The following is a 22,744-nucleotide window of genomic DNA, read 5'->3' on the forward strand; positions in this document are numbered from 1 at the left end:
AATAATATATTTTAACTATTGATTAGCCCTGAAGTGGTCAGGAAGTTGGACTTGATGATTTTTGTAGGTCCCCTTCAATTTAACAATTCTGTTCTAATTCTTGAGGTAGCCCTATAGTTATCCTGCACATAAGTCGATGTGGTTTTATCTGAGATTGTATTTCTGGGAGCAATTTTGATGCCATCACACATTGTGGTAGTTTCTGCAATAAATGTTTAGGTCTGCGAGTAACAAGAACATTAGAACTGCGTGTTTCAAGGCTCTACTGGAGACTACTTCCAGTCATTCTTATAAGGTCAACATGCTTTGAGTTGTTTTCAGAACTCTATCACAAATTTTATAATAACTAAATTCCTTTTGAAGAGAGTGTCATTTAATGGGCATTTGCCTGTGTAGCATGTCTCTGTAACTATGTAGGAGTCTCACAGTCTTTTAATCTCTGAAAAGGATGGACAGCAGGCTTTCATTATATTGAACTGAACAGGAGGGAAGGTGCTGTCATCTGCTTTTTTCTCTTTCTCTAAAATACTAAATCTGCTGCCCAGAGATTAGGAGTAAAGGCCTGGCTCCTCAGGGAGGACTCAGTGCAAATTTGCAAACTTATTTTGGCATTTAAATTAGCTTTCAGCTAAGGATGCTTCCTTATTTTTTATACTTGGACTACAGCTACTCTGGGGTGTGTATTTGAAGTTAATCTGTGTCAATTATTTCAGCAACATGTTGTGGGACAGAGCCTGGTAACAAGAAATTAAGAATTAGCTATCTTACAATAGGCTGAGTCTGTTGCAGACAAGGACCTGACTTCTTCCACCTACAAAATACAACAAATGTGAGCTCCAGTAGGAAATGAGAGAAGATTGCCACTAGTGTGGAACACGCTTTTTGTGTTGACCTTTGACTTGAGTAGCTACAAAGTTCAGGAGACTTTTGGGAATGGTGCTGAGGGGCAGAATCATAATAACATCTGATACTCTGTATTATTCCTGAGCAATAAATGGGGCTAGAGTGTAAGAGCTGAAATTTGCTCTGGGCATAGATGATCATTTGCTAAGAAGGAAAGTAGCAGGTTGTCCTCGCATGAAGCGTGTAGCTGGAAACCAAACTTTGTCCTGTCTGGCTGTATATGTATAGATGCTTGGTGTCATCGAGTTCCGCATTGAAAATAAATAAATAAATACAAATGAAAGTGAGACAAGATGAATTTAAGGGTCTGCTGTAACATTTCAGAGTACACGAGTATTCTGAAGTTCTTCAACATTTTTGGGGGTCCACAAAGTTTAGCTTTCTAGATCAGTTTGGCGTGGCTTTTTAAAAATCTACAACAGCATGCTTTACTCCCAAATCATCAACAGCATTTTGCAGCTCTTGGCTCCCTGCTGACCAGGGGTTCTTTTTATAATAAACACATTCAGTAAACAGAAAACTTACTGAGGGAATGATGCAAAATTACAGAAGCAATAATTACACTCACTCGTGTCAGAGCTCTCGTACAACAAGAAATAATAATGAAACAACATTTACTTTATCCTTTTTCAGGGGCCAATAAAGGATAATGTGGCCATATTCAAAAAGGATCTTTTTTTTTTTTTTTAATACTCTATATTGCCTTCATTAACATTTTTTTCATTTCTTGTTTTATAACCCTTTTAATTGAAAGGGGTGGAAAGAGGGGGGAAGCATATGAAGGGCATGTTTTGGAGAAACAACAACAACAAAGTTTCCTCCTAAGCATTATTGGTTTCACTATAATATCGAGAATACTGCCGCCACTCCATCATACTGCTGTGGATTAGTGATTTCATTAAAATATTTTGTTGAAGGTCTTTTCATAGAGGGCTTTTTGGTTTCATTTTTTGAAGTCTCATTTTATCCAATTAACTTTTCTGTATCTCTGAGGTTATGCCAGATCGGTGAGACAGTGACTGCTGCTTCCTGGGAAGCCAGATATAGTAGTAGCACAGGAATCACGTAGAATAATAAGGTTCGTTTTGTTGCTGTATGAGAGTCGAGGAAGATTGGAGTGCCCCTCAGCTGTTGAGACCTTTTGCCACTCTTGGTTCTTTGGTTAGAGTGCTGTGGGAAGGGAAGAGCCATTTGGGTGCTGTGTTGGTGGGTTTTGGCTCTGTACTGAGCTTTGACTATGAATGTGATTTTAGATTTATTCAATACACAGTTGTGTTCTATGGGCTTGCATTTTTAAAAGAAATTAAAATAACCTTGTACACAAGTTCCTTGGATATAACACAGCATCCAGTCAAGAACAGACCTGATACAAGAGAAGACAAGGTAGCAAGCCAGAACTCTTGATGTTTCCCCCAAAGGGTGAGCTCCCAAAAGTTAACCTAATTAAGGAGGGCACTTAGGCCGAGGGGTTAACAGCTGTTCTGGAGGCTACAGAGAGCTCCTTTAGGAGATGAGGTTAGACTTTGGAAATAGTTCCTTGTGGGAGTATTCAGAAAAATTGCTGTACACGTGTGCATGTATGTGTGTGGAATTCAGAATGAAGGGTTTAGATGCAGCAGCATAGACAAGGATGGAAATAGGTCAGTCAGTCGTTTAAGTGCTCTCTATGTGTTCCTTCTCTGTGACAGCTCTGAGTAGCAGTTGGAAGACAGCCTGGGATTTCATTTAAAAGCATGAACCAGAAGAAAAAGAAAGGAGGGGGACATTTTGCTTGTTTTGATGCCCACGTGTCCCATTTTCAATTATTCCTCTCATCCACACTCACTTGGATGCAGTGAGATGCCTACAAATGAGCCGTGAGAGAATTTCAAAGGTTTGGATGCTCCATTCGCAGAACTACATGGAAAAGAAAAAAAAGAAAAAAAAAAAGAAAAAAAAAGAAGAGAAAATAAACTTGTACACCTCCTTGTTGTGAAAATATGGCTTGAAATTGCTTGAGGACAGAGTTCCTTGGGGTTTTAGTGTTTTGAAAAACATGAAGGACTTTGTGTACCTGATTAGGGGTTTGCTACTTTCAGTTGTCAGATCTTGCACTGTAGATTTGGATTTCTGCATAGTAGATACAACACACTTAAGTACCTTTTATGAAATACAAGATTGCTATGTTCTCTTTCTTGTTAGCATCTACTTCACAAATTGTAAAATGAAATTGAAACCAGAATCGGATTCACTTTGTTTAGCTTTTAGCCAAAAGTCAGTCATCTACTCTAGCCTGATGTCTTAGAGCTGTCTGTGGTCGGCAGCACAGTCCCAGGTGAAGTAAGTTGCTGTCTGGATGGATTTCTCTGTTAAAATGGGGAGTGGAGAGAGTTGGGAAGGGTAACAGTGAGGTTGATCTGCCCTCCTTAAGGTGTTTAACATGAGTCAGAAGGTCTGCTCTCCAGCTAGAGTAAATTTACTGACGTCCTTGTGTATAGAGCAACTCAACAGAGTTGCACAGACTGTTACACTGACTGGATCAGGCCCACTGTTGTTGGGTTCGTGTGTGTGTATTCTATTGGTGCATTTTTGTCACTGTTTAACTGTAGCTCTACCATTCTCTACTGGTATTCTCTTAATCTTGACATAATTCAAAACCCAATTTTGTCTAATTTTTTTCCTGGCAACCTGGCATTTGTTATGACAGAAGTAGACACATTTGTGGGTTCAGTTTGCACAATGCTCTAGAAATAGATTCAAAAGCCAGACTTGGTGATTGCTCCCATTCTCCATATGTCATAAGCAGTCAAATAATAATTTTGCTCAAATGTCCCTTTCTTGTAGTGATGGATTAGTAAAAGCACACTGTGTTTGCAATAGGACTTTGGTTTTTATAACTTTATTTTTCTGTTTGAACAAACCATGAGCCATGTTAGTCATCCCAATGTGAGCAGCATAGCCACAGGGATGGCTGCTGAGTGCATGTTGTGTCTGCACTTGGAATGCCATTGTTCACAAACGGCAGTCCTGACTTCTAATTCCAAGAGTAAGGGGGATCAGAAGAGCTGTGGTCACAAATTTGGAGGGAAAAGATTTTGTCATCTTTGAAAACTGTCCGAGTAATTGTGCTGATTGTCATAGGTAAGATTCCTTTCACTTTTCAATAATATGCTTGTATATTGTTCATTACGGGGGAGCAGTTTCAAATATTTTTGAAGGAGAAAAAAGTTGATAATTGGCCTGTTTATGCTTTACATCTATCTCTGAACCCCTGTCTGATAGTCATCCTGTCAGAATTGTCAAGAGAAGTAAAAAAGCAAACATCCTTTTTGTCCCTAATGTAATACTGTTTTTCAGTTACACTTGTGTATTGCATCCCAATGAATGGGGGTAAATACGTAGTGTTTGTGGCAAGTAGGGCTCTTGTCTTTATTCGTTTTCTCCACTCCTATACACACTGGGTAAGGTGCTCTAAGAGACATCAGCATGAATTTGCTTTTATCTTAGCTAAAGTTGCCTGCATCAGTCTAGGGCAAGTTGCTTCTTCATGTCTGGAGATAGTTTGGCTAACCTGACTTGTTTAGCTGTCCTGCGACCTCCTGATGAATGCTATTTGTTCTTTACTTCTGCCTTGATAATTGCCCATGAGAAAACATGAGTAAATTTGGAGCTGGGGTTCTCTTCTGGTAAAGGAGAATCACTGAGGCATCTTAAATCCTTACATGAGTATCTTGGACCTTAAACATTCAAATGAAATTCTTGTGAGGATATGCTGTCTCGGTACATTTGTTACTTACACCTGATGGTCTGTCTGGGTTTTCTGTGGGAATGACCTTGCTTGGAATAGCAATGTCTTGTTTGCTGGCTGTAACCCAGAAGCATGGAGGATACACACAGTCAGACTAAACCAAACATTTTTCTGCTTCTTGCAGGGATGGACATGATTTATTTACTTTTTTTCAGAGACCTGATTTGCTATTTGTGACTCTGTCAGACAAGTCCAGCATGATCTTGTATGATTCATTCAATCTCTCTCTGTTTCTCAGTCGTCTTAGTTGCAAAGTGAGACTAATACCATGCACCTGCCTTGCTGCAGCTCTGGAGAATATTTCATTAATGCCTGTGAAGTGTTCCAAAAACCAATGAAATGCAAACCATGGATGTCTGAGTTTTAGGGGCTTTGATTAAGCTCTTGAAGTACAGAGTCTTTAGTTCTGAAAGTTGAGGAAACTGTAGAACTGTAATGTCTGAATGCAAAATCTCCATCCCTAATTACAGGCTATGTGAAATGGCTCATAGTTTAATAGACAGTGAAGTTCAGGTCAATGTTGTGTACCTAGACATAAACTAATTAGCCACATCATGCAGTGAAATGGTCTGTTTGGTAAGAATTGGTCTGTTTGATATTGCATTCTTGGGATCTAAGGGAAATGGAACATATCAGTAAGCCTGTAACTAAAGTGTGGATCTCTGTGAGGGTGGGGAGAACAGAGAACATGACGATGGATGTGATTACATTAGCCTGCATGGTGAGGACATCAGGTATTTATGCTTCCTACCTGACCAGGATTAGATACAGGATGAATTCCTCTTAAGATATTTTCTCTTCTTGATGCTTTTTTTTTTTTTTTCTTCTTTCTTTTCATCCTTCCTCCTACAGAAAAATGTTTCTTCAAATTTTTGTTACATATAGTTTGTTAGAACGTGATATTTTTGCTTCTGGTACTAGCATATGGATTTTTGTGTGTGTGACAAAATAACACTTCACTTAGGAATTTTTGTTCCACCTGTTGTTGCTCAAGATCCTCAGTTTTAAATCCCTCTTTTTAGTTGGAATTGCTTTCAGGCATCTACTGTGACACTTGATGTTGTTACAAAAAAAGTAAAAATTTAGCAGCGTAATTTCAAGTGTCTGTCCAGATATCAGACCTTTCTTTTCTGTAGAGTTTCCTATCACCTTGCATTGTGCTAAACAATAATACTAATCCATTCAATCACCTGGAGTATTTTGCTAATCTGTACTTATCCTTTGAAGCTATCTTCAGTATTTAGATAGGAAATGCAAGCTGAGACCAGGGAAATACAAAGTGATTGTGATGTTCTTTTTCTTTTGAAGAAAGCATTTGGTGTCGTCTCTCTTAAATGCACATGCTTTCCAATTCGGTGTCATGTTATTGATAATCACAGACTATTTCTGTGCCCTGCTTTTGTTTAGGAGCTCTTACAAATCAGGCTCGTGAATTTTTCTTTCCTTCCTATGGCATGGCATTAGCATGCTTATTTCTTTGTGTGGCAGTGACATTAGCATATTACTTATTGTATTTAACCTCCTCTGTTGGGATATTTTACTCAGTGTTGTGTGGTGTCTTATCTTATGGCCTTATGGGTTTCACTATGATGTGATTTATCTCATTTTGTGTACCTTTCACTGTATTTTTATCAGATGATTAGAAAACAAATGGAATTAATGGAAGAAAGTACCAGTGCACTTCATCTGAACAAAACAAAACTTTGTATAAGAAAGTAAGAAAGTATGCAGGAACATGCCCAAATTTTTGAAGATATATTTTGCAGAAAAAAAAACGAAAACAACTCTTATCTTTCTCCACCTGAATTTTTCATCTTCCTTCTCATCATTTCTAATTGTGTTGCCAAAACTGCTTTCTCAGCTTTAAAAATCTTTCTGGAATTAAATGGCTTCTGGATCTTGACAATGCAATGTTTTGATGCATGTGTTTGTCACATCCTGATTAGATTGGCATAACTCCTGCTCTCTCGGCCCCATCTCAAAACTCAATTCATAAAACAGAGTTTCATACAAGATGCTACCGCTAGGGTGACAAAGCAGTGAAATTCAATCATACCATACGTAAGTTATCCATTTTCCAGAGGCTGACGGGAGAAGTTGAATTGTCAGGGCTCTTATGAGCTGCTTTACTTTGTTTTCCTTTGTCTGTTCTTGTCTTCCAGGCTTCAATATATTTTCTTTCAAATGGAAGAAAGTCATTTTCATCTCATCTTTGTTCTGGCCACAGAACTATTGTTTCCATGTGTTACCATTACAGGTGGACCACTTAATTTTGAAAGCCTTAAATTTGTTTACTTAGATCTTCTCTTTCAAGCTCATTTGTGGTCAGGGTGACCCATTTCACTACTGTCAAAGTTTGTTTTATTTGATTAATTCCACCCTGTGAGTTTGAATGTGAATTTCAGATAGGGATACCACAGTGTTCTTGGCAAGCATTCAGGTCAAGCCAGTAGAGAAGAACAATTTGATTTTGAAAGTAGTAAATTGCTCTTTTCTCCACATGCCTCCAGCAATCCCATTTCATGGGCCTTAAGAACAAGTTGCTTTGAAATTCTGTTGCAAAGGAAAAACAAGAGTCCACTTCCAAAATACTTAAGGTGGAAGCACTAACTCCCCAAATCAAAGAACTGCTTCGGTCCGCACTGGAAAACACAGCACTTGGATCCTTGTCTTAGCTTGAACAAAGCACATATCAGCATCATGGAGCAGCTTTCTGTTCTTGCATGCCGAATATGGAAGCATTTCTCCATGCAAAGTATAGCTGAAGGGGCCGATTCCTGAACCCCACTGGGAAGATGGCACAGTGGGATGGGGTGATGCACTTAGGTTTTGCTTCCTCATATTAGAAGCAGATGGATCCTGGATGTAGTCTGAACTAATATTCCACGGCTTTTTCAGTTATGCTTCAAGATGAGCTTACCATGGGAGGCACTGCTGGTGCTGAAGCAGTGAGTAACAACTATGCAGTGCCTCATTGCTTTTAATGTTGAGAGAATAAGGAAGCTAATGGGAAAGTCTGCTGGGAAGGTGGGATTTAGATTGTCTGCTTACAGCTTAAATGAGTGTCTATACAAATCTGGAACAGAAGAAAGCTCTCTAATCGCTTAATGATCACTACAAGATCATTGCACTGTCCCATTAAAACCTTAGTCCCATGTCAGCTTGAATATGGGCAGAAGATGAATTTGTGAAAAACAACATGTTGGGGGGAAAATAAAAAATTCATTTAGGCTTTTCAGATTCATAAAGAGCCTTAGCTGAGTGTAAGCTCTTTAGAAGCTATTCCTGTGGCTTTCTCTAGAATCTGTTCACTCATTCTGAATTTTAACTCAGATTTTTAAAAGGTCATGTTTGTTAAGGAGAAAGCAACATTTGACAGGGCTGACTTATTTTTTAACAGTCTCGGGGGTAGCGGGGTAGGAGAATTCCGCTTACAGCCCAGTGAATGAAACAGGCAAGCTTCATCTTTGCTTCTAACTTTCCTAAGGCTTTCAACAGTTTTTAAAATGTTCTCTTCGCTCCAGGCTCCCTACTTCTCAGTCTCTCTGTGTCTAGAGGACACTGTCAATATCCTCCTCCCACCTCTATATTCTAAGGATGAATTGTTTCATGTTTGTTTATGCTAAGCCATGAAAGCTTGAAATTGAAATCTGTTTGCTCCTCCACTTCCCACTCATATATGTTCTCATTCATTGTACATTTTTGCTATAGGATTGTATCTCAGGGGTGCTGAACTGTGTTAGACTGCAAATATGCATAAAGAAAAATAAATAATTCCAGAGGCCTCTTGTGAAGCCTGCTGTCCCACAGATGGGTTCTCTGGTGTCTACTGAGCTAAGAGCAGTAATTGAAACTTTCCCTTTATTTAGGGATTTTCACAGAATTAAATGAAAAAGATATTAACGTGGACTTCTGGAGGTTTTCAGTCTGACTCCTATCTGAAAGAAGAGCTAGCCTTAGTGTTATATTTGTTTCTTAAGGCTTTTTCCAGTCACATGTTGAAATTCTCTGGATAGAAATGCATGGTTTTTTGGTTTGTTTATTGTGGTGGTGGTGTTTGTACGTTTTTAACATTCGGATTCTCTGTTGCCTAATAAAAGTCTTAGTTCATTAAGTAATATTTTCTTCAGTAGAAATGATCATAGGAGCAGCCTTTTTTCTTCTGCTTAGTTGTCTATGTTCATAGAAATTAAAAGAACTGGAAGTCTTTGACATTATTGTCATCCACTGACACAAAAATTCCTGGAAGATAACATAGGCACAAACGGTGTGATCCAACCAGCCATTTCATTTAGCTTGCAGGATACAAGTCATAGGCAAAAAGTGCTGCGTACTGCAGCATGCACAACCATGTGAGCATTTGTATTTTTTTAACCCCAGGATTGTTTTGAATTGCATTTCCTTCCACTGCTGCAGCATCTTAAATTTCACATATAACATACTTGAGATGATGAATACTTGTTCTCTTAATAGGGGATGATATTGGCTGGCTTTTGCACTTGTGATGTTGACAGCAGCAGGCAAGAGAATTTCTTGGAGATGGTACTGAAACAATTGCAAGCTTTCCTATAAAACTTGACTGAAGTTATACTGAAGCCATACTTCAGTTTTTGATCAATGGCATACAAGGTTTCTGGGAAACTTAACATATGGCCGAGAACTTCTGTTTCATTTTGCTGGCATAATTTTAGTATTCCTACATATCTTAGTGCTTTAACATCCATTAATAATTTGTCTGATTGAATGGACAGTTCACTAGAAAATATTAAAGACCGTGATGCCAGGGAGATGCAGTTAGACTGAGAGAAGTGCACATCTTTGACAGTTATGGAGCTCTCTGGCTGCCAAAGTTGGAAAGCAAAGTTTCTAAGGATGAGAAGAGAGGTAGAAAGCCGGACACAGTGGTGTGTCATAATCTCATATTGGATGATCTCTTTAAGGATTACGTAAGAAAAAAGCATCAGTTCTGCATGGCAGGTTTAACTCAAGTATCTGGACTGACAAGAAGCTTTTCACTCATAAATATTTAGGCAACACAGTGGCTTTTTTGATCAACAAGTATAATGTAAGAAGTAGGATAATAAGTATGCTAAGATCAGCTTCCACCTGAAATCTCTCCTGGTCTGCATGGAGAAAGGTTACCAGCAAATTTAATTTGGCATGGTGCTTCATCCTCAGCTCCTTTATTCAGATGTTGCATGTCCTCCGAAACGGTTGTATTCTTCTATAAATCACAGGAAATTGTATAATACTAAAAATTTTTATTAACAGATAGGCAAAAAAAGGGTTTTCTGGCCATTTTACCCCCAAGTGCTTGTTTTCAATGGATAGCAACAAAAAAAAGTGAATGCTCCAAATCCCTGAATTTTTTTTCGGATTTAACATTCTCATCAGGATTCTCAGACTAATCTTTCACTGTACCATTATTCATTGCAATGAGATGTTTTCAGTGCACCAGAATCAAAATGTGTAGTTTCAGCTTGGCTTAGTATCAAATCACGTTCTGCTGGTGCGTTGCAGTGATTCATAGGAGTTACAGTTTGAGTGCTTTTACATTCCCATTCTTCTGCATCAGACAAGCATCCATTTTAGACAACTGACCCCCTATCTCATGCAATGGCACCAGATCTCCTCCTACATTGTTTTGACTTAGTAAGAGGAGATGCCGTGGGTAATATAAGAAGTAAATCTTTGCCAGGTAGCTTGCTGTCTAGGGCATGTAGCATGGGATTGGTCACATGGAAAGTCCCATTTCTACCAATGGGACTGGTGGAAAATGTAAAGCTAAAGTGATCTGAGGTAGAAATTGGTAATAGAACAAAGACCACTGTGCTGTCAAAGAGTTCCTCCTTTTCTGTGTTGTTTGGGCTGAGGCAATACCATGCAGTGAAGCTCAGATGGTAAAACTCTGCCCCTTAAATTAAGAAGTGATTGGAAAAGATCTGAGCCTGATTTAACTTCCTTTGAAAGCATCTGGGCTTTTTTGTTGATTGCAATCAGTGGCAGATCAGGGCTTTATAGCTTGCCTGCCATCTTCTGAAATGTTATGTGACAAACTTGGCGCTGGTGTTATTTCAGTTATGAAATGTTTACTATTTTATTGTAGCAATGATTATGGGAAGAACATTTGCATCATGCTCAGAGTTTCTAGTGGACTTTCCAAAGATGTATGCTCTGGTATTTTGTGTGTTGCTGTTTTTTATCTGACTTGGCCATGCTGTCCCTTTGCTGATGTGCAATATTCATCTGGCAGGTTCTAAAACAACCTAATAGAATAAGGTTAATATGCTCTCTTTAATAAGATAGCAATATGTAACACACCCAGTGGGCCAGATGACCTTGAAAAGTAAAGTGAGAACAGAGAAACATTTGAGAGGGGAAAAAAATCTTTAGTTACAGGGAGCTGGGGCTTGAAAGAGCAAGAGGAAACGCTGACATATTTGTGTGTAAGTATATGTAGATGTGTTGTACATATATATATATAAAGCCTCAGAGAATTTCTCTCATAAAATAGGCTGGGATATCTTATTGCTTTTAGAAGCATTTCAGAAGAGAATGTTAAGTGTGAAGTAGTACAATCTTACTGGAAGTGAACCTCACTAAAATTCAGACTATGTCAGAAAACTTTCCTGTGATTCCATAAACCACTTAATCTCCATCTACAGAGCCTGATATATCCCCATCACTGTAGTGCCAAAGTACTTCATAATCCTTCATGTATTTCCTCTTAAAACACCATGGAGGGTCAGTAATAAAATTATTTTTACGAGAGGAGAACTTAGGCATTACAGTTTTTCTGTAGGCTGTATAAGATGTCTCCACAGTCTTATGTTACCACCCTAAGTTAACCACTGGCTTATTTTTCCCTCTTCTGTAATATTATGAAACCTGTAGCTTTGTTCAGGTCTTCATGCAATTGTAAATTCACTTAATAGTGGTAAAGGGACTTTGTATTGGATCGCCTGTTTAACAGATGTATCCCTGACTCTACCTGCTGCTAGCCACTGATGCATGGATTTTCAGGCAGCGTGCATGGGTTGAGTATCCCTGTGCAGATACGATAAAAGAGCCTTCTCTTCCACCAGCTCAAAACGGATGGATATTTATGTATCCAATCCAAAACACATTTGCAAGAGGAGCTAGTTGCAGATATGGCAAGACTGTGCAGGAATACAATCAGTATACTGGCTGCGTGTGAGTGGGAAATACCTAAGTATATTGGAGCCTGTTAGCAAGGATAGTTCTAAAAGGAAGCCAGCGGTCAAGCTTTATGATGCTGGGCAGTTAAATCTTGCTAGTTAGCATTCAGCTGCAGGTTGCCAGTCCTGTGCTGCTTTACTGTTTGCCATCTCATCAGAATAGAGAATGTCTTCTTGACAGTTTTGGTAATAAGTCAGACTTGCACTTCAGGGTATCAAAGAGGAGAAGGCCTTTGAGATGTGGAGATGGATTTCTTCTAGCCGAGTTCTGACATACACCTATTGAAAATGTGTGTGTGTAGCATCACTGTCATAACATAAGTGATGGTTCTGGATGCAAATTGTCTGGCAGCCTGCAGTGTAGTGAAGTAATTGTTTAATGTTATACAGAAGAGTAAGGGCAAGGTCAGGCATGGTGCTAACCATGCAAGAGTTAACTGCAGCAGCACTGGAATTAAAAACAAAAACTGAAAACACAGCTGAATTAAGGTATAACTGAAAAACACCCCAAAGCCATATATCATCTATTAATATCTTACCATTTGATAGGAACCTTACCTCCAACTCTCCTAACTCTTAAACTTGGCTGTTTTAAATATTCTTCCTACTCATTCATGTGGTCATTTTGGGCCTTTAATACAGACAGCTTCAGATCAAATCAGTGTATGGTAGATGCTGAATGCGTAGCATGCTATGTAATTTGAAGTTCTCTTAAAATATCTGTCCTTGGCCTTTTGGTTATAATGGTCCAAATTCGCAGGCACCTCTTATCTCAGTCAGTGTGTTCCAACAATTCTTCTATGGACTGGGACAATGTAGTTCCCTCCTGTATCAGTGGAGTTGGGAAAAGAAGTCCATCAGTGTTTTATACAGCTATTGTGTCTTGCAGTGCTGAGCACTTTAGGAAAGCTGTGAGGAACTGAATAGCTCTGTCTCCAGAACAGCTCTGAGCAGCATGCAGTAAGCAGGAGCCTAGGGCTGTGTATCGAGCAAAAAGGAAAAGACAAAATATTGAATAATCTGCTCATTAATGAACAGTGTTGATCCTGTGTGCAGAATAAAGTAAGAACCCTGTGGAAAAACACCCTGTGCTACCATAGTTGAAGGCTGTCAGAATAATGATATATGCAGAGTTGAACGAAGGCTGTATGTATCTGTGCAGCTGTGGCATATCCAAACTTCTTAAGAGCATGGGTTTGCGATGTCAAGGTTTGCTCCTTGAACTGCAGCTTTCCACGTGTCATAGATCTGACAGTAGGAGCTGAACCATCTTTTGGGGCATGTTCGTGTAACACCGGTCTAGAGGGAACACGCTACTCCTTTCCTCTTGCCTGAAGGTGAGTAGGTTAAGTAAGACTGCCAACTTCATCTGACAAGAACTGTGTGAAATAGACGTTGTAATGTGGGGGATGTTGGCATACAGCAGCTGGAGTGCTATCTAATGATTGGGAGGTGTCATGTATTTAAAGCATGTCTGTCTTTCTGAAGGGGAAGGTTCTGAGAGATCTTGTGGAAGATGAGAAGAGTTGGGAAGACTGGGAAGGAGGACCTGGAGGAGTTTGGGCTGCAGGGAGCACTCACAGAGGTGGAGGTTTGGTAAATTAATCTCATGTGAAACTAAGATTCTCCTCAGTGCGTTACAGCTTGTGATCCATGAGTTGTAGGTGGCTCTTCGTCTGCATCAGGGAAGCTGCGGTGGTCAATATCTGCAGTGGAAATTTTGGGATCCAAAAGTTGGAGAAAAAACTGCTGTTTTCTCCTCATTAAGTGAACTACATACTTTGTTTTGAAAAGGCCAAACAATGAATCAAGCTTGAAAATGGAAGCACTGTAGGCGGTGTCAGTAACATGGTTAAAGCACCTAGGTGTGCTAAATTGATGTGCGTGTGACTCAGCATGCTGCTGGGAGTGGGAGTCCCAGAACACCTTCCTGGGGTGAGACAGAGATGAGCTGCTCCTGCAAAGATCTGCGTGTGGAGGCAGAAACTGGCTGCCTCAGAAAGATCTTGGTGAACCTATGGGCGACCTCCCTGGGAACGTGCTGGGAATGGTGTTTCTTGAAAAACTGAAAAGTGGACTGGAGAAAGTGTAGGGAGAAACTGTGCTGATGATTAGATCTTACCACCTTAAACCCGAGATCATTCACAGGGTGGGATTCTCCTCTATGAGGTATAGGTTTTATTTCCAGTGCTTTGCTTTGTGCCCAGGAGTCTTTCTGGCATTTCTGAGGACTCAGGCTGTGGAGGGAGAGTTTAATACTGGAATTGAGATGTATCCTGCAGATCAGAGAAGGGAGTCTGCCCATGTCAGGTGCAGAGGCATATTCTCCTTGGTGAATGTGTCTGTAACGCCTATTACCAGCTCTGAGAAATGCAAGCATTCATCAGAAAGAGAAAATATCCCTTTGTGTTTATTCTTATTTAACACTGTTTACACAGAAAATGGAGAAACATATCTTTAACCATCATGTACTGTTTAAAATTATGTCAGTACACTATGCAGCAATCATTCTGTAAACATCTACTCCACCGTGTGGTCTCTGGTAGCTAATGCTATTCTGCTCTGTATGGACACTCGTGTTCTGCCTGGAGCACACTGCAGTGGTTATGTTAAATAGCCTTTGTGAAGGTTTCCAGAGCTCTAAATTAAAAATGCAGAAAGCTCAGAAGGAGGGAGAGAGGGATGGGAGAGGGATGCTTTGTAGCTGGAGCGTTAGAATGTCTTGCTACCTAATTGCCTGAGAACATGTGGGCTTGAATGAATCCTCTTTAATGAATAATAGGCAAATGCATAAATCGCAAACCCCAAGCACCCAAATGATGAAATGTGCACTAATGAAGACTCTGACTTCTCCAACAACAGCAGGTGTAGAGTTGATTTGTAAAACGTCGTGAATATAACAGGTTTAAAATGATATATTTATTAAAAGAAACAAGTCTTCCATGTGTTCCTCTTGTATTCACTCATGCTGCACAACTACTCTTCTCGCATGATATTGCAGGCTGCAGATTCTCAGCAGTTTCTTGCTGTTACTCTTGCCTCGAAGAGCAACAATGGAGACCAATTACCCTCTGTCTCCACTTGTATTGCAATAAGCCTGAGGTCCCCCCACTACCTTTTCAATTTCAAATCCTAACCCTGTCAGTAGTGCCATTTGTGGATTTGAACTCCCTGGCTTTATGTGCAGCATTATCTAGAGATTCACCTGGTACTGATCCAATGAACCAATGCAACCTTACAAAGCTGAAGGGAAGAGTGTAGAGTTCTCTTTGTATTAAATCATATGCCATGAAAAAGGATTTCTTTAACTCCTTTCCTCCATTATTCTCTGTATCTCACCTTGTGGAAATGGGTCTGTTAGTGAGAGACTTGGACTCACATGGTAGGGAAAATGAATGGGGGGCAGGGGGTGGGGAGAAGAACCCAAGAGAAAAGAAGGCAGAGGTCCTGGAGGTTTCTGAAACTTGAAGATTGTAGAAAGTAAAGACATAACTTGAAAGAATAGGAAGCAGCCCTAACAATAAACCTAGCATATGCCTTGATACTAAACCTTCCTCTATTCCAGCAAGAGATGAGAATGTTTTCATTACAGCAGATGTCTAAGAAGTCTGTAAAACCTCTGATAAGTTAAGCCCCCAGAGGCAAGGAGGTTCTGTCCAGACAGTTGCCCAGGAAGCTGAATGCAGGTCTGAACATTTTTTGGTTTAACTGAGTTGAGCTGGTAACCTCTTGAGATCTGGCTGTCTCCCAAGTAGGGTGGGATAAATACTGCAAAATGTTTCAGTTTCCATTTCAATTTTGAAGCTCATTTGCTTTGACTGAATTTGTACTGTGTTTATGTAAATTTGTAAACACTGTAATAAATTTATCTTCTGGTTGGTAGAAAACAGAAATTTTCGAAAAAGACTGAAGAACATTTATGAAGAACAAATTCTAGTTCAATCAGAATAACGATAGAACCTGATTTAAATATAAATTGTCAGAAAACAAAAATATGTAAGTGGCACGTATATCTAGCAAACCCTAACTAGCACAGTCCAAAATTCAAGCAATTGTTAACGGCTTAAATATTTCACATGACATATATGTCATTTTTATCAGCAATTACTCTGTAATACAAACATCAGGTTTTCATAGTCTGTGAATGACGTCTGCATCAGGTAGGTGAGGTAATAGCAACAGTTTGCTCCTTTGCTTGTTGTAGGAAACTCAGTTCCTCCTGATTACACCTTTCTCTAACCGGTGAGAGTCTGTACATATCATTCTTACCTGTCTCTATGTCAATATTATCTTCCATGTTCATCAGCATGACCTCATGGAATGCAGTATTTTCCAATGCCCTTACCCTGGAGATGTTCACCTCCTTCACCTATCACTAATTCTGAAACCACTTTTGTCTTCTCTTGAGCCTGTTGGAGTCTGTGACATCTCCTGCTTTGTTTTCTTTCTTATCACTCTTCAAATGTTTTTCTTAAACTGGCCTTTGGTAGAATTTATCTAGCTTGGTTTATGTTGCCTTTTTTTTTTTTTTTTTTTTTGTCTCTATCCTCTTATTTTTGTACAGAGTGCATTAGTTCGATTACTGCACAAAATAAATCTAATCTCAGCAGGAAATATTTGGAAGTCCTTTCCCATTTTGGGAAATACTTAGTCATATAAGGAACCATGCTGAAGCCACTTGCAGTCTGAGTAAGGGAGAGATCTGGTCTTAAATACCGAAAGATACCCTGTTATATCAGTACATAGCTGTTTCCCTTTGCAGAGCTGCTGTTTCCATAGCTTACCTATATTCTCACTTTGCCTACTCGGTGCTTAAAGGAGCAGATGAATAGTTAAGCGATGGAAATAGCATGCAGTGTGTACTAGAAATCAACTGTTTAAAGGTTGGTATGGGGAATTACAAAGCAGTGCAAGATGCAGTTTTTAAGTTATCCTGAGCTTGCATTGGAGGTACTACCACAAGGGAGATTGCATCATCTGGGAGCAAGAGAGTATAATGTATGCTGGATCTGTAGTAGGCATGTGGGAGACTCTTGCCGTATGTTTTGGTCATGTCCTGATATACGTGAGCTTTGGGAGACAGTTCTACATGTAATAGAGTCAATAATCAAATCTAAAGTAACAAGGAACACAACTTGATGTTACCTCAGAGAGGCCACGAGTTTGCAGCAGATAAATAATAAGGATGCGGTAGATACAAATGTGTCTTTAGGCAAAAAGGAAATAAAAAATAGACTTGAAAGCAAAGAAAAAAAGAAAATTTTACACTGTTGCCATACTGGAATGAAATAGTAATGCCTCCATCAGAAATCAAATTAATTGTTGTTAAATTGATAAAGATGTGATATCACATCAAAGACTGGCTAAATGATATTTGGAAATTGATTTAGGATTCTATTAAATAGAGCTCAGAGGAGCTTCCCAAATGAATAACTTGTTTGTCAAGTATTGCTTCTTTCTATTTATAAAGACTTGTTGAGCCAAGACAACTATCTTCAACTATTCTTCTTGCCTGAGCTATGAGATTCATTACTAACAAGAGATTCACAGAAAATTTATCTATTGCAAAATGCAACACCTGGGTATTTTACAAAAGTTAGATATCGCTTACTTCTGTTCCCTGTAGGGATGACTTATACAATATTATCCAAATAGTCCCAAGCCCAAGATAAGAATATTGACAACCTATGTGTGAATTTAAAGTTTGCTTGTGCTGCTCTATGGCTTGCCCACCTCAGTGTATTTTGGAGCTAGAGTAAAATCAAAATATGCTTGGTTTTTGTAGTGTTATTAGTTTGAAATATTTAAATGGGAGACTTCAACCATGGGGGCATAAGATTTGAGGTTCTGAACTCTGAAGAAAGTTGTCTTGTAGGGTGTGCATGCTGTTTTCTTGGGAATTCTTTCAAAATATAATAAGATTCATGATGATCACCACAGCTTCTGTTTGTTAAATGAAAACTCATTCCTGTAATTCTGTACTTCTACCAGTTTTATCCCAATGTAATTCCACCTATGTCTCTGAAAGTACTTCTGATTTTATATCAATGTCTGTGAGATCAAAAGAAAATAGGATTAGGAGAACCGACTGGAGAGAGAGTTTACGTTAAGACAAAAAATAAAAGGAGAGAAAAAAGAGCTTCTATAATGTTTTGTTTTATGTTGGGGTGGAAACAACAGCCTTAGTTGTCTGCAAAATTGCTGGGGTGTCCAGGCAAGACACACAGCTGTTCTTTGGATGAGCAGACTGGTAATGGCCAAGACAGGGAGGCTATTTTCTCTACTACATCCTGTATTCATCCCCTCATCTTTCTTAGTATTTCACCTGTCTGTATGCAGCTTTTGTTTGGGATTGATGTATACAGTCATCTTTTTCGACTGCTAGGGAAGTGAGAGCATTTCCCTTTCGTTTTGCCAATTAAACTAATGTTTTTCATTCTTCAGATTCTTAAAATTTTTATCAAAAGATAATGCCACTGGAGTAAATCTCTATTGTTTACATAGGTGTGTTTAAAAGATTAAGGCTGAACAGGCATTTTCATAATAGACCAGGGATCAATGAAAGCCCTTGTTTTCTCAAGAAGATTTAAGGCTTAGCAGTGAAGTTGATTTTTTTTGTTTGTATTATGTATAAAGTTGCATTTCTGCCTGGGCTTTTGTTATTTCTGTGGACTTTGTGTAATCTTTCATAAAATTCCTGTTGTGATCTTAGATCACAGTTCCTGACATTCTGCTTCTTCTCACTGGTCCCAAGCTCAGCTTGAGAGAGTAGAAGGGACTTATCTCCCACCTTATATCACTGGCCAGGGATTGTCTGGCTGATCTCTGGAGTAAAAAGGAAAATGATTTCCTTCTTTTGTTTATGCCTCCTCTAGATTTTTAATTTCTTGGGTGTTTCCCCTACCAAGAGCCTCACATTTCAATGGGGCTTTACTCAGAATGGAATATTACTCCACAGGGCCAAGAGCAGCAAAATAGAATGTACAGACAGCATACTGAGAGGTATATGAGTCAGGGCAGGAAGGAGAAGCCAAGGTGGCATACATGCTTCGCTGCCCGCAAGATCCGATGGCCAAAAAGCATTCTAACTTAGTGTCTTCGCTGGCTAACTTTTGTATAGGCAATTGCAGAAGGGGAAAAAACTAAGGCCCTGGGTTAGTGGAACAGTTACATTCATGCTTTAAATCCTTTAAGCACGTACTTAATGGCCATTGATTTTAATGCTCTTAACAGCTTTGCTGAGTCAAGGCCTGACTGAGGGCAAAGTAAAGACCTGGAAATGCCCTTCATCCTTGTAGCTGAGGATCTCCAGCTGCAACACGGCACAGATGGGGATCCCCAGGCACAGGCAGGTGCCACACTCCTTTTCCACACTCATGTGGCCAGCTGGTGGAAGGGGAAGGAGAGAGGGAGCATCTGTGCTGGGAAGGAGAAGGAGGCTGAATGAAAGATAGTTCTACATCTGAAGCCAGAATTGTCGGAAGCCCATATATATATTGTTGTTCTTTTTGTCTGTGTGTGCACAGGTGCTCTCTGATGGGTTTTGATTTAAACCGGCACTGGGCAAATCCATCTCCATGGGCTCATCCCACCCTGCATGGAGTGAAGCAGCTCATCGTTGAGATGTACAACAACCCGGTGAGTAGGGAAGGGAACAGCAGCCACTCACCTCGGGTACAGACTGTCTCCTCCTGTGAGCGTTCTGCAAGCTGCCAGCAGCCCTGACATGGCTTAATCCAGTGGCAAACCAATATAAGAGAGAAGTAAGCACATACCACCCCCACTGCATGAGATCACAGAACATCTGAAGTATCTTTTGGTTGCAGAAAGCATCTTAGTGGAGAGAGCAAGTGAAATGAAGTTCAGCTCGGATTAAATATGAAGTAATGCTGAAAGCAGACCCTAAATTCAATTGAGCTGCTCTCGTGATGTCCTGAGCTGGATTTGAAACAGCAGGCCCCCCAAATTGAATTACTGAATGGCATTGATGCTTAATCCATAGCTCTGGCAGAGGTTGCTATGTAGCATGCAGAGCAGGAGGGAGATAATATTTGCAAATATTATATAAATACACACGCACACACTCATGCTCACTCAGAGAAGCAGAGGTGTTCTCGAAGGTGAAATCTTAGCTAATCAGAGGAGATGGATTGCAGGGAATATGGAGAAGCGGGAGGCAGGCAGATAGCTATTGAATGTTTGACATCAAAGTGCAGAAGGATTATTGAATGTGGCACCTAAGAAAAACTGCTGAACAACGATGGAGATGGGTAGGAAAAAATCACTGCCGAAAAATAAGAGCAGATCTTACAGCTTGTTATTTTATTCTGTATGGAATTTCTGATATTTGTCCTTTCTTTTTGCTTTGGATCTTTATTTTCACAGAGGCTTTTTTTTTTTTTTTTTCTTTCTGATAGTGTTTTGTTTTGTTTAAAAAAGAAAAAAGAAGGGACCTGGTTTGCCCAGGGTTAATAAAGAAAGGGTATTCCTACCCTTGGCTTCGTCTAGTGTTGAACAATATCTAAAGAGCTACTTCACTTTAACTCCTGCTTCTGCCAATATATCTTCACTGGACTTTTTCAGATAGATAGCAGTAACACCTGTACAGAAGGCGCTTTAGGCACAAAGAAGACAAATTAATAGTTAGTGTCCTAAATAAGGGGAGGAATCCTATTGTATGTAAAATATTTTCTTGTTTGGCTTGCTATTTTTTCTGTTCTGTTTGTGCCATACCTAGCTCTGTGCCTAAAGCTCTTCATCCATCCTATATGTTAGAGTGATGATGATGGAATGAAAAGGAAGGAGTATTCCAGATAGTTTGATCTTTGCTACTCCAAAGAACAATTTCCTTCTAGAAGACAGAGTGTGCAAGCCACTTCAGATGAAGAGAAAGTTGTTTTCTTTTTTTTTCCAGGGACAAAGAGGTCCTTAAAAATTATGAGAGGGTTGGGTGTAGGGAAAGCACATTAAATAGTAAAGCAACACCTCTTGTCAAAGTTAAAAGTCACTATCAATAAACTAAAGCTATTCTTGGGAGAAAAAAAAAGTATTTTCAACTTTGTCCCATTCCTGGGAAGCTTTAAAGACTCTGGTAGTTTTCCTGTTGCCCTGTGTGCAAAGAATCAATTTATTTGCTCTGGTAGCTGAAATGAAAAATCAGAAGAAATGTTTGGTTGGAGTTGTTATGAAATTGAAATGTTTTTCTCTTCTATCTCTCTGTCTCCCACCCCTCCCCAGTGATCAACCTGAGATGAACCAGTTCCAGTTCATTTCCTTCTGAGAAAGAATGGGAGCCTTTCAGACACAAATGTAACATTTCATTTTCAGGGTTATTTAATTTTTTTAAAAAATGCAATTTAGGATTCTTTTTTTTTTTTTTTTTTTTAATTAGACTTCTGGCAACATCCAGATGTCTCTTCAGTTTCATTTCTCAGTGAATTAGCTACTCACCAAAAACTTCTTGCCTGCTTTTATGATCCCAAAGTCAGTACCATTGTTGAGGACAGTTTTAGAGACCCCTAGAAATACAGGGCTGTATAAGGGATTATTGCTTGGTTGCATTTTTTTCAGGCAGTAGCAGATTCTTAGTCTCCCTGAGCCAGTGATGTTTGTATTTCAGTATATATATGTGTGTATATATATATATATATATATATATATATATATATAAAGGCGCTGCGACAGAAAGGGAAGACATGTCAGCTACCTCAGACCCTACTAACAGAGTGCCAGAATAAAAACTTGCTTTGAACCAATTGAAGCTGCTGAAAATTGTAAGTACAGTCCAGGTGTACAGTGTACCTTTCAGATGCGCAGCACGTGATGGCTGGTTGCATGCAAGTGAGCCAGTGGTAAGGAGCTATTGTCAAACCATGATGGATCAGAGAATCTGCATCCACATTGGTCTGTCCTGTCACCTTTCCCCCCACTGGGGAACATGAAATGAAATAAAATGCAAAGTAATGATCCCTGCAAAGTACTGTAATAAAAAATAACCTCCATCCCTTCCCCTCTAGACAAGATCTGTCAAGAGGAGCTGCCCGCAGGAGATTATGTTCTTTAAAGCAGAGGAAGTTCAGCTGCATGTTGCTATTCCAGAATGGCTTGGTGCAGGCCCCTCAGATATATTCATTCCCTTAAGTCATTTAAGGAAAATTAGCTGCCATAAGAGCATAAAACCACATTTTAAGTATTGCTGCATAGGAGGATTTTTCTTCTGCTGCTGCAGTATGAAAGATAAGCTGTTTCCTTTGAAAAAAGTTCATTCTGGAGTGAGGAGGATGACTAAATAAGTCAAGTGGGTATGAGGCACATACACAATGCCACATGATTCCAGCATTACATGGTCCAGGGCTGAGTGTTTACTATAGTTACTGTATAAAAATAAACGAAAGCATCTCTAGTTCTCTTTTTCTCTAGTTTGCTCTTTTGCTCACACATTTTACAATGTGCGCTTATTTTATTTTTAAAGAGTTTCAAATTTCATAGTGACCACATGTTAGGAGGAAGAGGATGGGTCAATATATAAGACACCAAAAGCTTCCAGTCATTCTCTGTCATTGATTTTGAAACAATCACTCCTGATAGTAAGTCACTGTCATTTTGTTGGCCTATTTGAACTGGGGGCTTGCTCTCAGCTCCAGGTTTAGTTTTGTCAGTCTGCAGACGAGACTGAAGTGGCAAACTTGTTCTTCATCTTTTACTGCTGGCTGAAGATATTTCTGTTTGCAAGTACCATTCCCTTCCCATACTCCAGACATCACTGCCTTCCCACCTCTGCAGCTGTGATACATGTAGATGTTTCCCCTCTTCCTATTGGGCCAAGGTAGATGAATTTGTTCGGAACATGAATGGA

At 39.5% G+C, this 22,744-nt stretch overlaps 1 protein-coding gene across 1 annotated transcript in view; it reads left to right on the top strand.

Annotated features, from left to right (window-relative positions):
* The window catches only part of LOC306946966 (BEN domain-containing protein 5-like), a gene marked incomplete at both ends in the record, with an annotated part of 850,824 nt that overhangs the window by 686,028 nt on the left and 142,052 nt on the right, over window positions 1-22,744 (top strand). The window contains one exon of the mRNA XM_079536119.1: window positions 19,416-19,527. Coding sequence (XP_079392245.1) covers window positions 19,416-19,527 — 112 coding nt within the window. The remainder of the gene's footprint in view (window positions 1-19,415; window positions 19,528-22,744) is intronic.

The sequence above is a fragment of the Tetrao urogallus genome, assembly GCF_951394365.1.
Source record: "Tetrao urogallus genome assembly, chromosome: 5".
NCBI lineage: Eukaryota > Metazoa > Chordata > Aves > Galliformes > Phasianidae > Tetrao > Tetrao urogallus.